The sequence below is a fragment of the Panthera pardus genome, unplaced genomic scaffold, assembly GCF_024362965.1.
Source record: "Panthera pardus isolate Hobbes unplaced genomic scaffold, ASM2436296v1 HiC_scaffold_10, whole genome shotgun sequence".
NCBI classification, from domain to species: Eukaryota; Metazoa; Chordata; class Mammalia; order Carnivora; family Felidae; genus Panthera; species Panthera pardus.
In genome coordinates, this window is record NW_026526655.1 from 66,072,159 (window position 1) to 66,092,827 (window position 20,669).

A 20,669-nucleotide genomic window follows, 5' to 3' on the forward strand; every position below is an offset into this window, starting at 1 on the left:
TCTCAGGAAAGGAGAGTGAGTGACTTCACTGGTATATTTTTAGGTAAAAACTTATTGATTGTTGGACATTTATGGAAAGAACACAGATGTGCATAGTTTTCCATTTAACTTGGACCATTTTTGAAGGAGCCTATAGTTTCATCATTGTCATATCTTCTCCAATAAACATTTTCAGAACAGAATATTCATAAGAACTGTCATAAATGAAGAAATTATTTACACAACATATTAACTTTTACATTTTTATCTAGTCTGTATTTGGTAATGCCTCATTGGCTAAAAACTAATCCCAGACTAGGTTCTCCACTTTTCTTCACCACCATAACTAATGGTACCAGCAGAATATCAGTGCATGAGCTGGAAAGTTTGGAGACACTTGACAACCTCTACCCCCGACTGCATCAACTACTACTAATAACTAATTGCTCAGTCTGTTATTTCTGCTTGTGTAAAATATCTCTTTCCTTTTTTCTTTTTTCTCTTTCCACTGAAACCTCCATATCTCAGGGTTCCCTGCCTACAGAACTCTAAGATGAACAATTGCTTCCCTTCTCCTAAATACTAGCCTGTTTTCTCTCATACAACACTCCCAAATCCCTTTTACAAAACAAAGCTGTCCCTTGGCTCAACTTGAAAGACAAAGAAAACAAAACAAAACAAACACTCTGTGTTGAATAACTACTGACTATAGAAGAAGACCTACATCTTATCCATGTTGTGGACTGGCTTCAGCCTTCTTTCCCACCTTTCTCTACCTTCATGTACCCTCAGTCCATCGTGATTATTCACTCATACATACATGCCCTGTACCTCTGTTACTTAGTACATGTGGTGTTCTCTAAGTGGGGTGGTTTTCTTCTTTGTTTCCCTCCTGGTGTGGCAGCACCCATTCTTCTTTCATAAGCTCAGATGCCACTTATCCCACAAATTTGCCTCTGCCCTCACCACTTCTCCCATTTGCTCTTTGGTGCCTTACTTAACAATTACTGTTCTTCGCATTTATGACTTCATTTAAACTGAGACAAACCATAAGAAACTCTTGAATACAGAGAACAAATGGAGGGTTGCTGGCGAGGAGGTGGGTGGGGGGATGGTTTAAATGGGTGATGGGCATTAAGGAGGGTGCTTTTCGGGATGAACATTGAGTGTGATATGTAAGAGATGAATCATGGTGTTCTACTCCTGAAGCCAAGACTACACTGTATATTATCTAACTTGAATTTAAATAAAAATTAAGAAAAAAATAATTAAAACAATAAAATTTCTATCTTCTACTACTTAAGTCTGTAAGATGCTTCCAGATACACATAGAAATCAGAGTCCCTACCTTCAAAGATTTTATAATTTAGCTGGGGAGACAGAACTTGAAAGCATGTGGTATCAATAAAAAGACCTATGACAAGAGCAAAACAAGCTGGATTTAAGGCAAAGGCTTTGTTATCCTCGCTTTCCATTATTCAGAGTGCCTGCCACTTTGTCCTTTCCATAGGAAGCACTAGCACTTATTGAATTAAATACTTCCAAAGAATAAACACTCAGTTTTGTTTATGAACACAGTTTATCCTGGCCGTGAATTCAATAAATGTGACTTTTCCTCCTCTTTGGTGTTGGGCAATCTGTTTTTCAAATTCTAGTATTATATGATTTGTAAACTCACTGACATTGAAAGGTCTTTCTTAACATACCTTGACTGAGCTTCCAACATGTAAAGTGGAGTTGCAAGCATTGGAATGCAAAGAGGCACACAGTGTGCCCTTCGGCCTCAAGAGAGTTTCAATTACTTATGGAACTTAGGGACTGATATATTGAAAGCTAAATAACAGGTATGAATACCAAATGCTTTTTATAAGTGGTATGTTCTTTGTAGCAAAATCAGTGGGGTAGAAAGCATGGCGAGGTCACTGTAGGCCAAAGTAGGAGAGACCTATACAGTAATAAATAATGTACCTACTCCAGAAAGGATGAATTCTCCAGTCTTTTCATCCCTTATTTGGGAGAATTTGTCTTCCTGCTGAATTGCTTTATTTTTTAATATGTTTCTTTTCAACCAGCGCAGAGCCACCTGGCCTCAGCTCAGAGGTCTCAGAGGCAGTAATGTGCACTTCTATTCTTAGATGCTTCAGCAAATACATGGCTACATGTCATCTTTTTTGTTTTTTGTTTTTTTCCTGCAGTCACCACTCAGCATCCGAGGCTCCTTGTTTTCTGCAAGGCGCAGCAGCAGAACGAGTCTTTTTAGTTTCAAAGGCCGAGGGAAAGACATTGGATCTGAGACTGAGTTTGCCGACGATGAGCATAGCATTTTCGGGGATGGTGAGAGCAGGAGGGGCTCACTGTTTGTGCCCCACAGACCTCGGGAGCGGCGCAGCAGTAACATCAGCCAAGCCAGTAGGTCCCCCCCAGTGCTGCCAGTGAATGGGAAGATGCACAGTGCCGTGGACTGCAATGGTGTGGTCTCCCTGGTTGATGGACCCTCAGCCCTCATGCTCCCCAATGGACAGCTTCTGCCAGAGGTGATAATAGATAAGGCAACTTCTGATGACAGCGTAAGGATGTTTTAAATAGCTCAGGCCTGGCTCGGCCCTTGTTCTTGCATCAGTCCATCTGCTAGAGGGGCCTTCTTGGGTCCTGTGAATGGCTCTGCATTTTGCAATACCGCTACTACAGAAACACACCTTCACCTCATTAATGTAATCCTCATGGGATATGCTGTAGATGTCTAATTCAAAGATATTTAAAACTGCATTTTTTTAAAAAAGGAACTTATATTTACTTCCATATTATAAACCATCCCTTTAGAAAACAATGTATAAAAGACATAGATATATATACATAAATCTCAGCACAGAAAATGCATTGGTTATGCTGATCTTTATTAGTTGATAATAGGTCCCATTTTTCTAAGGAAATTTGGATTCTTTCCACCTACTGCTATCGTTCTGAAGATACTGTTTAATATATACCTTGTGCAAAGAATCTTGAGTTTTAATAATAGTAATAATAATAGCAAATATGTGTTTAGGATTTATAATAGCCCTGTAAGGTGATATATTATCATCCCTCTTTTACATAGGAGGAAACTGAGGCATGGAGAAGCAAAGCAATTTCCCCAAGTTCACTCAGCTAGTAAACAGTAGTCCTGAAGTTCAAACAGGCTCTCTGTTTCAGAGCTTGCACTCTTAACCCACCACATTTTTGCTCTCTCTCCAATGTGTGCTAGGCTTTTAAACTTGGAAATAATTTAATGTTTTTAATGTTTATTTATTTTTGAGAGACAGAGAGAGAGTGTGAGCAGGGGAGGGGCAGAGAGAAGGAGACAAAGAATCCGAAGCAGGCTCCAGACTCTGAGCTGTCAGCACAGAGCCCACCGTGGGGCTCAAACCCATAAACTGCGAGATCATGACCTGTGCTGAAGTTGGGCATTTAACCAACTGAGCCACCCAGGTGCCCTGAAACTTAGAAATAATTTAGAATAGCTATGCTTTTCCCCATACATAATTGAAACTTTTTTCATTAAAATAAGATAAAAACAAAAACAAAAACTCTGTGGTCTGGAGTCTACCGATAAAAATATAATAGCCAAACTATATACATTAATACAAACATACACACATAAAAGCAAAAACAAAACAACAATTCCAAGGCAACAATTTCAAGGGTTTAGGAGTAATTAAGTCAGTAGAGAAAGTGTCTAATTAGGCTGAAAAGTGAGATCTTTCTGGTTTCTGGAGTTTCTAGGTTACCTCTTTAGGCCAGTCACTGTTCTGTTGCATTACTAAAGATCAGTAGGGGCTCTGACTGACCTAACAAGCTTTGAACTCATGCTAGGTATTCATATATTCATATTTTCAGACAATATATTTTTAGCGAGAATAAAGTTCCATCAAAGTCATGGCCACATACATATTTCATTTGGAATGACTGCATGTGCTTTTTAGGTAACAAGTGACCTCTGTGCTTGCATGATCCAGCTTTGGGCCTTCGGCCAAGATATTTTTCCTTGTCAAATGAGCATGCTAAATTCTATGGAATCAGATCTTTGCTGTGTTTTGCTTTTCAGTGATGTACTATCTGTGAAACATATAATTTATATCAGATTTGGATATTATTTCATATTTTTAAATGAAATATTTTCACTAAAGACTTTACTTTTACCGTAGAAAAATCAGTATTACCATAAATCCTGAAACAAACTACAAAACTAGAGTATACTCTAAGATTCAACAGAAATGCAATAAACATGATAGTGTGGCAAAATGTACAGTTTAGATGAAAAAAATTGCATGACAGATAATATAACCTTGACAACTAAAACGTGTCTACATGAAAAAGAATGTGTTATTCTTGTTTGACTTGTAGAAAAATTGCCATTTCTTGAAAGTCAGTAGATTAGAGACTGTATCAAATAGAAACATCTCCATAAAAAGCCAGCTACAGATATGTGTGTGTGGATGTCTGCGCACATACACATACAGACAGACACACATGCATACATTTATGCCCATGTGTCCATGTTTTGATATACACACACATATAAGTATATCTAAACAACTATACAACTTTAAAACTCTAGAGCTATATTTACATGTTTGTAAAGTGGTGTGTGTGTATCTATACATACGTAAATACCACACATACCACACCTAAACAGATAGATAGGTGATACATGTAGAATTGTATAGTTGTTTGTGTGTATATGTGTGTGTGAGCTGTGTATGTGTGTGTGTGTATTGTTGGCCTGCACTGAACCAGCATAGTGTTTAAACTTTGAATTAGTTGCCAAGATTTAAAAACAAGACATTTTCACACAAAAATGAGTGCACCTGGTAAGACTGAGCTCATATTCCTGCATGGCAACAATCCTTTAGAGCTGAACAGTGGTCACCTCTTTCAGATGGAGCTTACATTCTCCATTTTGCTACAGTGCCCACCAGTCTCCGTCGTCCTTTTCACGCTGAGTCATTTATCCTCATCCACTCAGAGCAATTCATGAGATCTTCCTTGGTAATAAGAAACATCCATTACAGTCTCCATGTAATTCTGTTACCTCAACAAAGATTATAGAAATTTATCAGAGAATACCGAGGTTCTGTCCCTTTACCACACATCACTGCAATACACGTTTAGCTGGTTTCATGTAGGACACTTACATGGTAAAACTATCTGAATAAATTCGACACCCAGAAAGATAGGTGATGAAAGTGATTACAACAAGAAAAGCAGCTTGTTTTATTTTTTACTTCCTAAGCATTAATTCTTTTAATCCTCAAAGCGAGAATATGAGGCTAATACTATGATCATCTCCATTTTACCAATGATAGAACTGAGATGGGAGTTAAGTAACCCTCCAGTGACACATACCCAGTAAGTAGCAGAACTATGATTACAACCCAGCAGCCTAATTTCTACTTTTATTTACTCACTACAGCTACCTAAGCAAAATTTTATTCTGCACCTATAATTTATTAGAATTATATTCTTAGAACTTTAATTAATCATCTTTTTTTTTCTTTCAGGGTACAACTAATCAAATACATAAGAAAAGACGTTCCAGTTCTTATCTCCTTTCTGAAGATATGTTGAATGATCCCCATCTAAGACAAAGAGCAATGAGTAGAGTAAGCATATTAACAAACACTGTAGAAGGTATGTAATAATGCTGTCTTACCCATACAGATTTTTAAACAAAATTTAGATAAGCCCTGGTTAGCCTTAAATAGGTATATGAAGTTCTTAGGAAGAATTCAAAGAATAAAAAATGATCATAAACAATGGTAAAGATAACCAATGGATACTAATGGAATGGTCTTTATGTGCTCAAAAAACTTGATAAAGTTTTTATGTGTGTGATTAAAGATACTGGATGATAAGACTTTTCAAAGACAATTAATGATAATAAATGAAGAAAGCTAGGTTAACCAGGGCTGTGTGGGTTATATATTATATACATATATTATACATATACTATATATATAGTATATAATCTTACAAACTTAGTCTCTGGGTTTACCATCTAATATGCAAGAAAATAATATATACTTCCAGATGTCTATAATGGCTGCCTCTGAGCACATTCAGCAAAATTATAAAATGGTAATCTGTGACATAACATCTGTTAAGATTATGATGAAAAGGCATTAGAGAAAGCAATTTAGAGAACATATAGTGGTTACACCTTGAGAAGCGAGTCAGGGTGGCAACTTTTACAATGTGCTGGTTTCCACCCTCTCCCCCTACAATATGTCCCAGGTCCCACCTTGTGCTTTCATACCATGATGGCCTCAGACAAAGCTTCCACCCACTTCCTAAACTTAATGGTGAGAAATAAAAGAGATTATGGTATGATGTATCTATTGAATGAGCCACTCCATAAGTTATTTCTAGTCTCTTGGTTCTGAGATTGATTTCACCTGTGAAAAAATATATATTGATGGAAAATATATATTTCTCCATTAAGAAAACATTGATTCTTGGGGTACCTGGGTGGCTCAGTCAGTTGAGTGTCCAACTTTTGATTTCTGCTTAGGTCATAATCACCAGGTCATGGGATCAAGCCCCATGTGGGGCTCCACACTGTGCGTGGAGCCTGGGTGAAATTCTCTCTCCCTCTCCTTCTGCCTCTCTCCCCCACCCCCACTCCCATGTGCTTTCTCTGTATATGCAAGGAAAAAGTAAAAAAAGAAAACATAGGTTCTCCTGTTTACCATCACGTTAGGTGTATGTTTCTCTAGGAGTTGCCTCTATCTGCTTTGAGTCATTAATTTCACTGCCTTCCCCTAAATTACACTTGGTCTAGTAAATGAACATCATGATAGAAGATTTTTATGTAATATATTATGTTTTCATAGAAGCAGTACTGTTAAATTTGCAAAGTCTAAACAGAAGACTTGTTTTAGTGTTAAAGTCTACTGCTGATTTGTACCTGGTTAGGAATAAAATAAACAAATGATTGACTTCATGCTCTCTCTTGGTTTTCCCCCCAGAACTTGAAGAATCCAGACAGAAATGTCCACCTTGGTGGTACAGATTTGCACATACATTCTTGATCTGGAATTGTTCTCCATATTGGATAAAATTCAAAAAGCTTGTCTATTTTATTGTAATGGATCCTTTTGTAGATCTTGCTATTACCATTTGCATAGTTTTAAACACATTGTTTATGGCTATGGAGCATCACCCCATGACTGATGAATTCAAAAATGTACTCACTGTAGGAAATTTGGTGAGTCTCTAAATGTGTATTATGTACCCATAGTTCTTCCCCTTGGATGTCATGATTGTCACTTCTTTTTTTTTTTAACTCAGATGGGTGTATAGCTACATAATTATCCATATCCAGAATTCACAATATGAATCATTGTACAGAGTCAAGTTTCTGGTGATACTACTTTAAAATAATTTTGCAGAAGTGCAGAGGTCTATAACAATACTATTTCCAAAGGGGGGTCACCATCTTGGGAATTGATGGTGTTGGTTTTTTTTTTCCTGCCAGAATGTCTCTTTGAAGCAACACTTTGAAAATTTGATAATTACCTATTTTATAATTATATTGCAGCTGCCTTGTGAGTACATTCCCCACATATTTTTAGAAAAACTGTGGATGGTTTGTTTTGGCATAATAGTGAAGTGTCTGGGCCTTTGGAGTCCCAAAGTCCTGGAATTGAATTCTCATTCTGCCTTTTACTGGTTATATGACCTTGAACAAATATGTCTCTAATTTTCTCATTTACAAAATAATAATAATACGTCACTTGCAAAATAAGAAAAATAATATATTATTTATAATATAATGATAACACTTCATTTATCATATTGTTAAGAGGAATAAACACTTTCTACTTATTAGCCTGGCATATCGTAAGTCGTTAACAAATTAAACCTATTGTTATTATTATTATCATCATCATGCTTTAAATCAACCAGCAGAAAGAAGTCTTAAGAATAAGAATACCAAGAAGCTAAAATGGTAGGACTAGACACAGAAGACAAAAGGGCACTTAAGAAAGGATCTGTAGGCTTCAAGAAGATATAGGATCCTGTTTGGCAAATAGATGCCAGACTGATTTCTCAAATGTGCAGTGCTGGTCACATTCTGGCTTAAGTAATGCCTTATGGCAAACAACAAGTGCTAGTTTCTGAGAATCTGTATGAAGCAGGCAGAAGTGCAATTTCATGGCCAAAGGGTCCCCATTTATGACTTCATAAATCATGAATAACTCTGGATGTCTTTGTGAATGTCTGTGTAAGATAATTTTACTTTTGTCATGGTCCCAAACCAATTGATCTTTGAAGCCAAAGACTTTGTATCTGAGTCAGTCTTCTTTCCCATACACTGTATTTTTAGTTGAGATGTATGTATACCATATGCTCTCTGAGGGAGCATGCTTCTTTCCTTCCATTTCTCTTCGGAAAAAGATAGGCCTATTTGGTTTCTAATTGTTGATGGAGGTACAGGCCATGAAAATCAGTACCTTCTTGCTGAATTGACTGCATCACTGTGAACCCCAAAAGAATTTATCGTGTTTCTTATCTATTGCCACTACCCTAAGTGCGGGGTACTCCCTGATTGTCTTCTTGATGCTGCATTATTTTTAAATGGACCCGGCACTTATGTAGACTTCACCATTTCCCTTTGAGCCTTCTTTGGTCAGCTTCTTTGAGTCTAGTCAAACCTGAATGATTCATAAACAGGTCCTTCAGTGTTGTTTTCTTAAGTCAGTCCTTTGATACCAGTGTCATGAATTAATGATGTTTTGTGATGCACTTTTGTGTCAAAGCTTTGAAAGTCTTACTTTAGCTCCCACTGTGTCAATTAAATACTTTTCCCTCTCCTACTAATAAATCTTTAAAGAGTGAGTCAATATGTTCTCTATTACTCTAAGAGTAGTCAGACCCAACAAAAAGGCTGACTCAAGATTTTAGTGTCAGTCTATATTTCCTTTTCATTTTCTTCCAGAGTATGACCCATGTAATTTTTTTTTTTTTTTTTTTGCAAAAACGACCTGTGTTGATTGTCATGGCTTTATTTACCTGGAATTTTAATATGCTCCTCTAAAATGCTATCTAAAGATGATAAGAATGGACAGGAAAGTTAGAGCTTTTTAACCTTGTAATGCTTACATTGGAGCTATAGGAATAATACTACCAGGTTTATGGGATTAAATGAGATAACACATTTGTAGAGTATCTGGCACATTGTCTGAAGCACAATGATGTTAAACAAATGGTAATAATCATCATTACTTTGATTCTATACTTCTCATAATACCAGAAAAAACACATTGTATTTCTCATTTAGGTCTTCACTGGGATCTTTGCAGCTGAAATGGTTTTAAAACTTATTGCCATGGATCCATATGAGTATTTCCAAGTAGGATGGAATATTTTTGACAGCCTTATTGTGACTTTAAGTTTAGTAGAGCTTTTTCTAGCAGATGTGGAAGGACTGTCAGTTCTGCGATCATTCAGACTGGTAAATATAGACCAACCTTACCATTGTATTCCATATATAAAGGGGTGTTTCTAATGCTTTGTATTATTATTTAAATCTTTTAGCAGTTTAAATCAAAAGACAAGATTAGGTTCTGGTGTCCAGTGTAATCAAGTTAATTCTATAGCAAAAGCTCTTAAAGAGCTCAAAAATCACATGAATATTTTAATCTTAGCATCTTGAAGACATAGTCATAATTTGAATCAATTTTAGACTCTTGAAGACATATTCAGTTACATGCTACATCCTTAACACCCATCACCCATTTAGCCCATCCCCCTACCCACCTCTCTTCCAGCAACCCTCTGTTTGTTCTCTGTCGTTAAAAGACTCTTATGGTTTGCTTGCCTCTCTTTGTTTTCTCCTTTCTCCTATGTTCATCTGTTTTGTGTCTTAAATTCCTCATATGAGTGAAATCATATGGTTGTTGTCTTTCTCTGACTGACTTATTTCACTTAGGATTATACACTCTAGCTCCATCCATGTCATAGCAAATGGCAAGATTTTATTCTTTCTGATGGCTGAGTAATATTCCACTATATATATATGTATATGTATATACATGTATATATACATGTATATATATATATATATATATGTATATATATATATATATATATATATATATATATATATATATACACACACCACATCTTCTTTATCCATTTATCAGTTGGTGAACATTTGGGCTCTTTCCATAATTTGGCTATTGTTGATAATGCTGCTATAAATGTCAGGGTGCATGTGCCCCTTTGAATCAGTATTTTTGTATCCTTTTGGTAAAAACCTAGTGATGCAATTGCTGAGTCATAGGGTAGTTCTATTTTTAAGTTTTTGAGGAACCTCCACACTAACATGTTGGACTTTATCCCAATGTCAATATGAAAAGGTATAAAAAGTATCAGACTATTTTCAAATTAAAAAAAATTTTTAATTATCTAAAAATAGAATTAAGGATAAATTATCAATTCTAAAGGGAATAATATCTGAAATCATTACAAGAGGCTTTTATAGCAATCCTAAACTTCCTTCAAAATATGTGTAGTAATTATATTGTGGCAAGCATAACAAAATAACAAGAATATTGAAAATAGCTGAAAGTAAAAAATAGAAATAATCAATTTTAGCTAGGTAATGATGACAATATTTTAGAATTTAAAATTCTGAACAAAACTCAAGATTGGAAACATTGAAAATTGAAAAATTTTCTAATAATTAACATTAAGCTTTGTGTTTACTTTTAGCTTCGAGTGTTCAAACTGGCAAAGTCTTGGCCAACACTGAATATGCTGATAAAGATCATTGGCAACTCAGTGGGTGCTCTGGGTAACCTCACCTTGGTGTTGGCCATCATCGTCTTCATTTTTGCTGTGGTTGGCATGCAGCTCTTTGGTAAAAGCTACAAAGAATGTGTCTGCAAGATCAATGAAGACTGTACACTCCCACGCTGGCACATGAATGATTTCTTCCACTCCTTCCTGATTGTCTTCCGCGTGCTGTGTGGAGAGTGGATAGAAACCATGTGGGACTGTATGGAGGTCGCTGGTCAAGCCATGTGCCTTATAGTTTACATGATGGTCATGGTCATTGGAAATCTAGTGGTACGTAGTCGCATGTTCACACATTGAAAATTCTGCATGGTAAATTGTTATATGACAATCACTTATAATTATAGGATTAATTACACATAAAACTATTAATTGCAATAGAATTTTGATCATTTTAATACAGGAAAAAAAACAGAAAATAAAATGAAATATTGTTTCAATTTCCCTGACAGATAACCCATTTTTATATTTTTCGCAATATTTATTTTAACGGATGGTTTCCTACTTTATTCTCTCATTTTGATAGTGATGGCATATGAATTAAATCTGTGGTTTTCATGTCTCTTAAAAGTCCTTTCAAATATCAAATCATACTAGTAAACAGAATATGATTGAATTAACAGTAATAAAAATGAAGCTGTAACAGAACAAGGCAATTGAAAGGACTGGTCCCATTGCACTACAGTCAAATATAGTCAGACATAATAAGACATAGTTTCCTGATCTACAGCAAAGTTCAGGAAACTATGGCTCATGGGTCAAATCCAGCGTACTACCTGTTTTTGTATGGCCTTGTAAGCTTGGGAATGTTGGGGGTTTTTTTTCTTTCTTTTTTTTTTACATTTTTTCAGTGGTTAAAATAAAAGGAAGAATAATATTTCGTGGCACATAGAAATGATATGAAATTTAAATTTCAGACTCTGTAAGAAAAATTTTATTACAACACAGACATGCTTATTCATTTACATATTGTCTATGTCTGTTTTACTCTGCAGTGGCAGTGTTGAATAGCTGTCCTAGAGATTCTATGTCCTACAAAGGCCAAAATATATATGTTTTTTAATCTGGCTCTTTACAGAAGAAATTTGCCCACCACTGCTCTATAATATCCCTTTAACAATTGATCTTCCATGTCTCCATTAGTGTTTTCTTGGCTTGTACTCTTTGTTTGTTTGTTCCTTTCTACCTACTTATTGGTGAAAATTTTCAAGCTTACCAAAGGAGAAAATTGGGATAAGATGTTCTTCATGACTCACTGACTTCAATTTTCAAAGCCACCATGTTGACTTGGTTTAGTCTGTCAGCTTGGCATCAGACTCTGGATTAGGTATCTCAGGAGCTAGGGTATGGTAACAACTATATGGTTAGTACTTACACTTCCCACTGGCTTGAAAATAAGTTACTAATTTTTTTTTGTCCTTGAATCCCCCATATCAAAAGTAATTCAGAGTCTAGGACAGAAACCTACATTTATCAAATCACATCCTAAATGGTATTGTTTTGTGCCATTAAATGGCTAGACATATACATAGTAAATTATGCAATACAAATTCTAGATCTGCACAACATATAGACACCATGAGTTCGAATTCTGTAATTATTAATCATCCTCCAGTTGTAGTAATAAATTTCCTAGTTTTATGTCGGTTTATAATTCCCAATATGAAATAAAATATTCTCTCTTTGGTTCTTCTTCTGAATTTAACATTTGTATTATAAGCTCCTTTAATGTGACTTGTTCATATACTTCTTATAAAATGTTGACATAAAAATATTGAAATGTAGCTCTTTATAAGATACAGGAGGTCAAAACATACCACACCAAAGCCACTGATCACAACTAATTTAAATATTTAGTACTCGCTCAGGCATGTATGAAGTAAGGGGGATTCCTTGGGCTCTCTCAACTTATTCATTCAATATTTTTAGTACTTTCTCTGTGAAAGGAAATATATTTGGGTATTGCAGGATGATTAAAAATACATACCTATGAGTTAGTCCCTCTCTTCAAGGTACTTGCATTCTATGGACATAGAAAAGTGGTACACCAAATTATCAGGTAAGGAAGAGGTGGTAAGTGCTAGCAGTGGGGCAAAAATAAAATGCTCTTGACACTTGGAAGAAAAGGAGAGCAGTTCTAAATAGTGACTCGAAGAAGAATTTTGAAATGGGTCTTTGAATAATACATAATACGATATTAAAGCTTGAACACAGGTGTGAGTGTAATGATACACTTTGAAAAGCAATATGAATTTATAGTTAAAAATAGATGGGGTATCTTGGTGAATGTTTAATCCATATAGAATTGGTAATGACTGCCTCATGTTGATATCTGTTCATTATTTGCTAGTGATAATGAGAGATAAGAGAAGTGTAACTCACAAAATAAACAACCGACTCTTGGATAAGGAATTACCATTGATGTACAATTAGAATCTAAAAAGAAAGACACATAAATTTATATTTCTGATATAGTCCTCTGCATATTAGAGTTATATGCTAAACAGATCTCTCACTTTTTTTTTCTCACTTATGCCTTAAGTCATTTTACTACCAATTAATTAAAATGGTTAAAAACCGTAAGTTTTAGAGGGTAGTTCAGAAAAGTAGATTTTAGTAATCTCAAGTCTATATCAGGAAACTGGCAAAGAACATTAATCAGATAATGTTGAATCAAATATACATTTATTAATATTTCTTTCTCTGCTTAATATGATAATGGATATGTGATATAAAATGGACTTTATTGTTATTTAAGATACCTGGTAGATTTTAACAAAATAGTGGAGTCTTGTTATGATTTTTGATGGAATAAAAATTATTGTTATTATCCTTATGAAGATGTGATGAAGCATATTCTTGAAATATGTGGAATCTTATAAAAGTGAAACTCATAAAAACAGAGACTAGAATGTGGTTACCAGAGGCCAGGGAGTGGGGAACATGGGAAATGGTGACCAAAGTTCAAAGTTCTAGCTATAAGATAAATAAATTCTAGGGATCTAATTTACATCATGGTAATTGGTAACATTACCATATTATATACTTGAAAGTTGCTAAGAGAATAGATCTTAAATGTCCTTACCACACACACACAAAAGGTAATTATTTGACATGATGGGGTTGTTCCTTAGCACGATTGTGGTAATCATTTTGCAATATATAAGTATATCGAATCAACACATTGTACACTTTAAACTTACACAATTTTATACATCAATTACATCTCAATAAATGTGGAAAAAAATAAAGTTAATTACAAATTTGAAAGGAAGAAAGAGAAAAATTGTTAACACTTGCATTGATTAGGGAGGCTAAAGTAGTAGAATGAACCCTTGGCTTCTCATCGACATTCCTGTTAAAATATACACACACACAACATGTTATCTCATAATGAAATACATTTTCTCATTGACAATAAAGACCAAAATGAAAGTAAACTACTTCAGAATTCCTCAGTGATTCATCACAGTTGTTTTCTGTGATTTTCTCTTTTTGCTCCCCCTTGGACTCTTCTCTTAAATCAAACATATTAACATAGACATTTTTAACCTGTGCTCTTCTGCTTACGTCTCTGAAAAACTGTTTTAGATGAGACCAAATTCAGGTGTGAGGGTGTGAGTCCCTTCTCCTCAGATTGACCTAAATTTGATTATTTAGTGAGGTAGATGTTTTTGTCTATGAAGACACTTCATAGTGTATTTATGTGAAAGGGTATTTAGTATTTAGTGAAAGGGTGTTTCAATTACCTTTTTGTTTCCTACATAAAACAACACTTAAATATAATGTTTTCATTTAAATATAACTTTCAACCCTCCATGAGAATTTTTTTTTCTTTTCACAATGTTGAGTTCACCTGGACCCCTACCTCAGGGAGGAAAAACAAGTGGTTTTGCACACAAACAGGACTTTTCTTCAAGGCTAGGAGTTGTCCTGACCTCTTTTATTATCTCTTCCAGGGCTAGATGATTGGCATAAAGCCACTCAATCATAATGCCATTATCTCATTTGAATTGGGTTCAGTAGGCAGGCCCTTTTCTATGCTTTAAAAGCCTCATTAAGTTGCAAGCTGGCACAATTCTTGGACAGAATATTTTATTACAGGAGGTTTGCAAGTGTTCTATGTTCCATTTGTTGCAACAAACTGACATTTAACTTCTGGGAAAAGTGAACATCGAGCTTGGCCTAGGTTACTTCAGCACAATAAACACTAATCACAATTTTCTTGTTCTAGTTTTTTCTCACAGGTAATAAATATTAACTATAGTAAATGTTAGGAAGGCTTTTTAGGCCCATAAAAGGGAATTTGGCCAAGGGACTCCTGCTGCAGAAATGAATGTAAGAATGACATAATGATAATGAGGAGGGAATATTCTCTTTGCTCCTCAGGCTAAGTCCTTCATGGGTGTGGCTGACCTCTGCTCTCCAGAGTTCACAGGAGCTAGGTTCCAGAGAGAGTGATGAGGAATCCGGCCTGTCCTCTGCCCCATCACATGCTCTTACCTATGTGTGAAGAAGTACAGAAATCTTTAATGCTGGTTTGGATTTTGGCCTGTATTTCAGAAAAGTGTGCTTATTTTCTTTTTCATTTCCTGTCTCCCTATTTCTCTTGATATAGGTCCTCAACCTATTTCTGGCTTTATTATTGAGCTCATTTAGCTCAGACAATCTTACAGCAATTGAAGAAGACACCGATGCAAATAACCTCCAGATTGCAGTTGCCAGAATTAGGAAGGGAGTAAATTATGTGAAACAAACCTTACGTGACTTTATTCTAAAAGCATTCTCCAAAAAGCCAAAGATTCCCAAAGACCCAGGAAGAGCAGAAGATCTGAATAGTAAGAAAGAAAACTATATCTCTAACCGCACGCTTGCCGAAATGAGCAAAGATCACAATTTCCACAAAGAAAAAGATAAAATCAGTGGTTTGGGAAGCAGTGTGGACAAATACTTAATGGAAGAAAGTGATTGTCAATCATTTATTCATAACCCCAACCTCACAGTGACAGTGCCGATTGCACCTGGGGAATCTGATTTGGAAAATATGAATACTGAGGAACTCAGCAGTGATTCAGATAGTGAATACAGCAAAGGGGTAAGATTGTTTTATGCGCGTAGTTTCATATGAATAAGTAGTGTGCAATGAACTGAAATTTCAGATTTTTGCTGTGATAAGTTCTTTCCAATATTGCAAACTGATGGATAGTTTCTTTTGTTTGTGAGTTCACATAATGGGTTCCTAAAGGTTCCTCTGAACGGTTGTACTTACTAGTTCTTCATAAGTGATTCAATCCTACTGGGCTAGATTTGAAAGTGCTGGGTACCTTTCAGTCTTCCCTTCCTTCATCCCCTTTTGTTATCAGTTGTGAAGTCATATACAGTCTCCTTCCACTGTATCTGTTGAAGCCACCACTCCTCTTCATCACCTTTGCCTTCTCACTCACTACTTCCTGCCTAAACCGTACCAAGCAGAGTCCCAGCTGGTGTCTCTGCCTCCATTTTCCATCTACTCGAGTTCACTTGTTTGATTGATTTTATTCAGGTTCAATCCCAATCATGTCACTCCTTTGAAGTATCCTTTGTCTCCCAAGTCTCCTGAATTATAGACGGTAAAGTCTTCACACCATGGCCCCCACCAGCTGACCAGCTGTGTCACCTACTGCTTGCTTGGTCTCCTGCTGGACCACAAACACTTGGCATCGTGCTTGACTTTGCTTGGGATTTCCTTCCTTGGTCAAAATCCTATGCGCATCTTTAAGACATTCCTCATGGGTAAATTTATTAGTCCTTACATCACAGGATTGCGTGAGGGTTACAAGAATTAACAGGTAAAATGTTTAGAACAGTACTCAGAGTGATCAAAAGGGTAGCTATTGCATCTTTCCTAATTTCTCTCCAGAGAGATAGGAGCTGTACTCATTTTAACCCTGCACAATTTTATGACTTTTCCTGGATTTGTTATTTAGCTTTATATTTTAATTTTTTGGACAAATTATTGTATTCATTAAATGGTGCTATAGACTCATTGAAAACAGGAACCTTTTATCAAAATGTTTTTATATCCTCCTTCTCCACACCTGGTCACAAACATTTAAAGTGATAGTGTTTACTGTTTTTATTCATTGAACTATATTTTATTAATATGGAATATAATAACCGTAAGTGAGTCTTACGACAAAATATTTTTATGGCATCTCTTTAAAGTTTCAAGATATCACCTAAAAATATTATTCCTTTCTTTAGGTCACTTTTGAAAGTATTCGAAAGGCATTTATCAAATGCTTTCTATCCACTTAACCCTATAATAAGAAAGACCTGCCCTCCATGAATTGCTAGTGGATTTTGGAATAAAGATACATACCAGTGTGTGTGTGTGTGTGTGTGTGTGTGTGTGTGTGTGTGTGTGTGTGCATTCGCATGCTTATCTATCTGTCTCCTGGCCATATGACCAGTGGTTGGTACAGAGTAAATCCTCAATACTAAGTGAATACATAAGTATATAAATTAAGAGTATGTGTTTCTAAGTATCCAAAGAAATTCTTTCCAAGATGACAAAAGAAGGATAGGATTTTTATTTTTTTATTTTTAAAACCTTTACGTGGAAGAAGTACTATATCCAAAATCTCCAAATTTAAGTTGATGTTATTTCAACTTAAAGGTGGAAGATCAGATTCCACATACCCCTTTTCAGGAACAGTGGTCTGAGCTTGGTCTCATGTGGAAAGGGAAACTAATTCAATTACTCATGTTTCTGCTAGTGAAGATCAGAGTTGAAAAACCATAGATATGAAATAGTTGGTAAGCCCTAAAACAATGTAAGCCATTGTGTTTATTGTTGAATTAATCCCCATTATTATCATCTAAAAGTACAGATTTAAAGTTGTGGACTTGAAAATTTTGCCCTTTTTCATGAACAGTTTTCCATGACATATCTCACAGCATGAGTACATTCAAACCCACTTTAATATACTGGACTTGAGAAATAACAGAAGTTCAAGATATATAGGAAATCTGTTAGGTAACTTAGAGGTAGTATTAAGTTGTTGTGACCTGGGAAACCCTGTGTCTGGAGTCTTTCTTTCCAGGTGCTTGAGATTTAAATGTTTATCATTATGACTTGGTTTTGTTTTTGTTTTTATACTTGGACCACTAAAAAAAAAAGCATATTTTCTTTATTGAAAGTGCCTCTTTACTCTTCCATGCTAACCTCCCTGCTATAATTCCCCTAATCTTCAGCTTCCACTTCAGTTCCCATATTTGTGAACTGCTTATTCTCTCCTTTGCAACTTTCTAATTTTTTCATGCCTAAGATATTCTTGAAATACTGATTGCCATGTTCTTGATGAACCTTGCCCCAAGGATAAATCTTGATTACCCAACAGAAAGTAATAACTTGATTCAATACCTTTAGGTCAGTTAAGTCTTAAGCACTACTTTGTGATAGATATGTTTAAGAATACAACCTCTGCAGATAGACTACTTGCCTTAAATTCTAGCTGTGATATTTACTAACTCTATGGTCTTCAGTAATTTACAAAAAAAAATTAGTTTCTTTATATGAAAAAGAGAATTGTAATGAAGAGTAAATGGTGTACGTAAATAATTAGGTGCATGTCTGCTGGAAAGTAAGTGCCTGATTAACAGTTATTATGATATGGAATCGAGTGGTCACATATAGACTGTAAGTAGCTATTTGCTGCAGGTTCAGTTCAAGAGAGGTAGTATTATGTAGATCAATGGTTCACAATTTTATTGTGTAAAAGATGCGGGGAGCTTGTTCCACATGCCGGTTTGCAGGCATATCCTTTGAACTCTCTCTGCCTAAGTCTGAAAGCCACTTCAGAATCCTTATCAGTGGTGTTCCCAGTGGCCACCATGATGGATTGAGTTGGTGTGGGCTATGAACCTAAATTCATCCCTAGCTTGTTTTGAGCCAGATTTCTGAGATATCTTTATCTTTATTCACGGACTGGGGATATTTCCCCCTTTGCCTGTTGAATAATCTGCATTTTGAACAGAGAGAAACATCTTTGACCTTGGACACCTCTCCTTTTCCCCCCCCTCTTCGTCAACAAAACAAAACAAAAAACAAACAAACAAACAAACAAGCATAAAACTTCTCTTTTAGGGCCTAGCATCCTATTTTCCCTTTGCACTTGATGGACACTTTTCCATCTCCTACTAATATCAGCTCTCAGACAGGCAAGTGTCCTTGTCCTGATAGTACACTCCAGAATGAAGTAAAAACATTTTATAATAAAATACCTTCCTAAAGGATGACCAAAGAGATGAGTTTAAATAAAGTGTTGAGTAAAATAACTTAAACAGTTCTGAGGAAATAATTGGCAACAGAACAGCAGCATTTCTCTGAAGATAGAGTTTATCTCAGAATTGAGAAAGACACACTGTCATCTCCCATGGGCCCATGGGACTTGTTGCTGCTTCTCAGAATGCAGCCATTGAACTGATGGCCCCTCTCAAAATCAGCCTCCTCCTGAGGCACACTGCAGCCCTCTAAGCACACAGGAAACATTAATAACACACTGCACAGATTTTTATCATTAGCAATGAAGTGCTTCCTTATTATGTGCCTCAAACGAAGCATGAAATGCACCCAATCATTCAGTAAATATTTGTTGAGATCTACTATGCTCCAGGCACTGTGCTAAGAGTTGCTGAAGGGGAAAAAAAAATTACTTCACGCATCCTGCAATTAATGTGATTGGCATCTGGCTTAACTAAATTCTTAAGTGTAGTTTTTTTTTTAATTGTGCCAAATCTCAATGTTTAAAACTCTAAAACACTAAATTAATAATTATTTTTTTAATGGAGAGCTCTTTCTTAGATGATTAGAGTCATTCTCTTTGTTTTCTATCACTATCGATTACTTCCTTCTCTGCTTCAAAGATGAAAAAAGAAGCAGCTTATAGAATTGTAACATGGACTTTGGAAGTGTATGCAAATTTCAGAGGAAAATATTAAGTTAATCCAAATTTATTTCTCAAAATATTTAAAAACAATAACAGCCTCATATGATTTTACAGTAGTACAGACTCTTACAGCTTTCAGAGATGCCCCTTTATTTATTGTGAATCTAATCCCCAAATACTTCTTTACTGCTCTTTTGACAAATGTATCTACTTATTTAGGCTGCTTAAGTGAATGTGCTTGTATTGTGTACTCAGCAGAGAGGAAACATTCTGTGTAAACATCTCCTCAGAGAAAGATGCCCTATTCATGCCTCCTTAAGCCAAAGGCAGATACTTTGCTTTACTTAATAGTTCTTTAGAGTTTTGAAACATTATATCAAAGTCTTGAAGGAACTAGCTGAGGTCCTTGGAGGTCAATGAAATATTCAAATTTCACATAATCAAACTTCCCTCCTTCAGGAGAGTGTCACCTTAAAACACTGCAAACACACTTATGCAAAATTTCATGTTCCATAAGGAACTAAAGTCCAAATAAACCCCTCATTAACTTTAATCATTAGGGGAGAAATTGCACAGGAATACATTAGAGAACATTTTCTGTAAACCATTGCTATTCATTTGTTCAATTCACATTTACTGAGCATCTTCCAGTTACCATATCCATGCTAGACATGAGGAAGACACATCATTAACGCACTCATTCGTTCAGTAAATGTAGGCTGAAGGTCTTTCTCTGTGGCACTGTCTTAAGTGATAAAGAGTAAAGCAAGGCTTCTGCCCTTGAGAAGAAACACATATAGAAACAGAAATTATAATTAAACATACAAAAAGAGAATGAATACACAATTTAGTTTTAGGACAAAATATTCAGACGGGAGAGAGGAGAGTGTAACCAACCTTAAAAATAAATTGGGATACTTC

General features: G+C 35.6%; 1 protein-coding gene and 1 long non-coding RNA gene across 7 annotated transcripts in view; one reads left to right on the forward strand and one right to left on the reverse strand.

Annotated features, from left to right (window-relative positions):
• SCN9A (sodium voltage-gated channel alpha subunit 9) overlaps positions 1–20,669 on the forward strand; it is a 166,829-nt gene that overhangs the window by 89,937 nt on the left and 56,223 nt on the right. Inside the window, exons 12-17 of the mRNA XM_019458336.2 lie at positions 2,175–2,546; positions 5,517–5,646; positions 6,984–7,222; positions 9,299–9,472; positions 10,735–11,091; positions 15,437–15,913. Of these exons, the coding sequence (XP_019313881.2) occupies positions 2,175–2,546; positions 5,517–5,646; positions 6,984–7,222; positions 9,299–9,472; positions 10,735–11,091; positions 15,437–15,913 (1,749 nt within the window). The remainder of the gene's footprint in view (positions 1–2,174; positions 2,547–5,516; positions 5,647–6,983; positions 7,223–9,298; positions 9,473–10,734; positions 11,092–15,436; positions 15,914–20,669) is intronic.
• The window catches only part of LOC109272374 (uncharacterized), a 117,519-nt gene continuing 101,566 nt past the window's right edge, over positions 4,717–20,669 (reverse strand). For 4 of the 6 annotated variants that reach the window (XR_008424231.1, XR_002082433.2, XR_008424236.1 and 1 more), the window contains 3 exons: positions 12,035–12,157; positions 10,827–11,123; positions 4,717–5,040 (listed from right to left, as the gene is read on the reverse strand). This is a non-coding gene — a long non-coding RNA (uncharacterized LOC109272374). Of the gene's footprint in view, positions 5,048–10,826; positions 11,124–12,034; positions 12,158–20,669 lie in introns of all 6 variants that reach the window. The other 2 variants (XR_002082432.2, XR_008424234.1) reach the window with 2 other exon arrangements.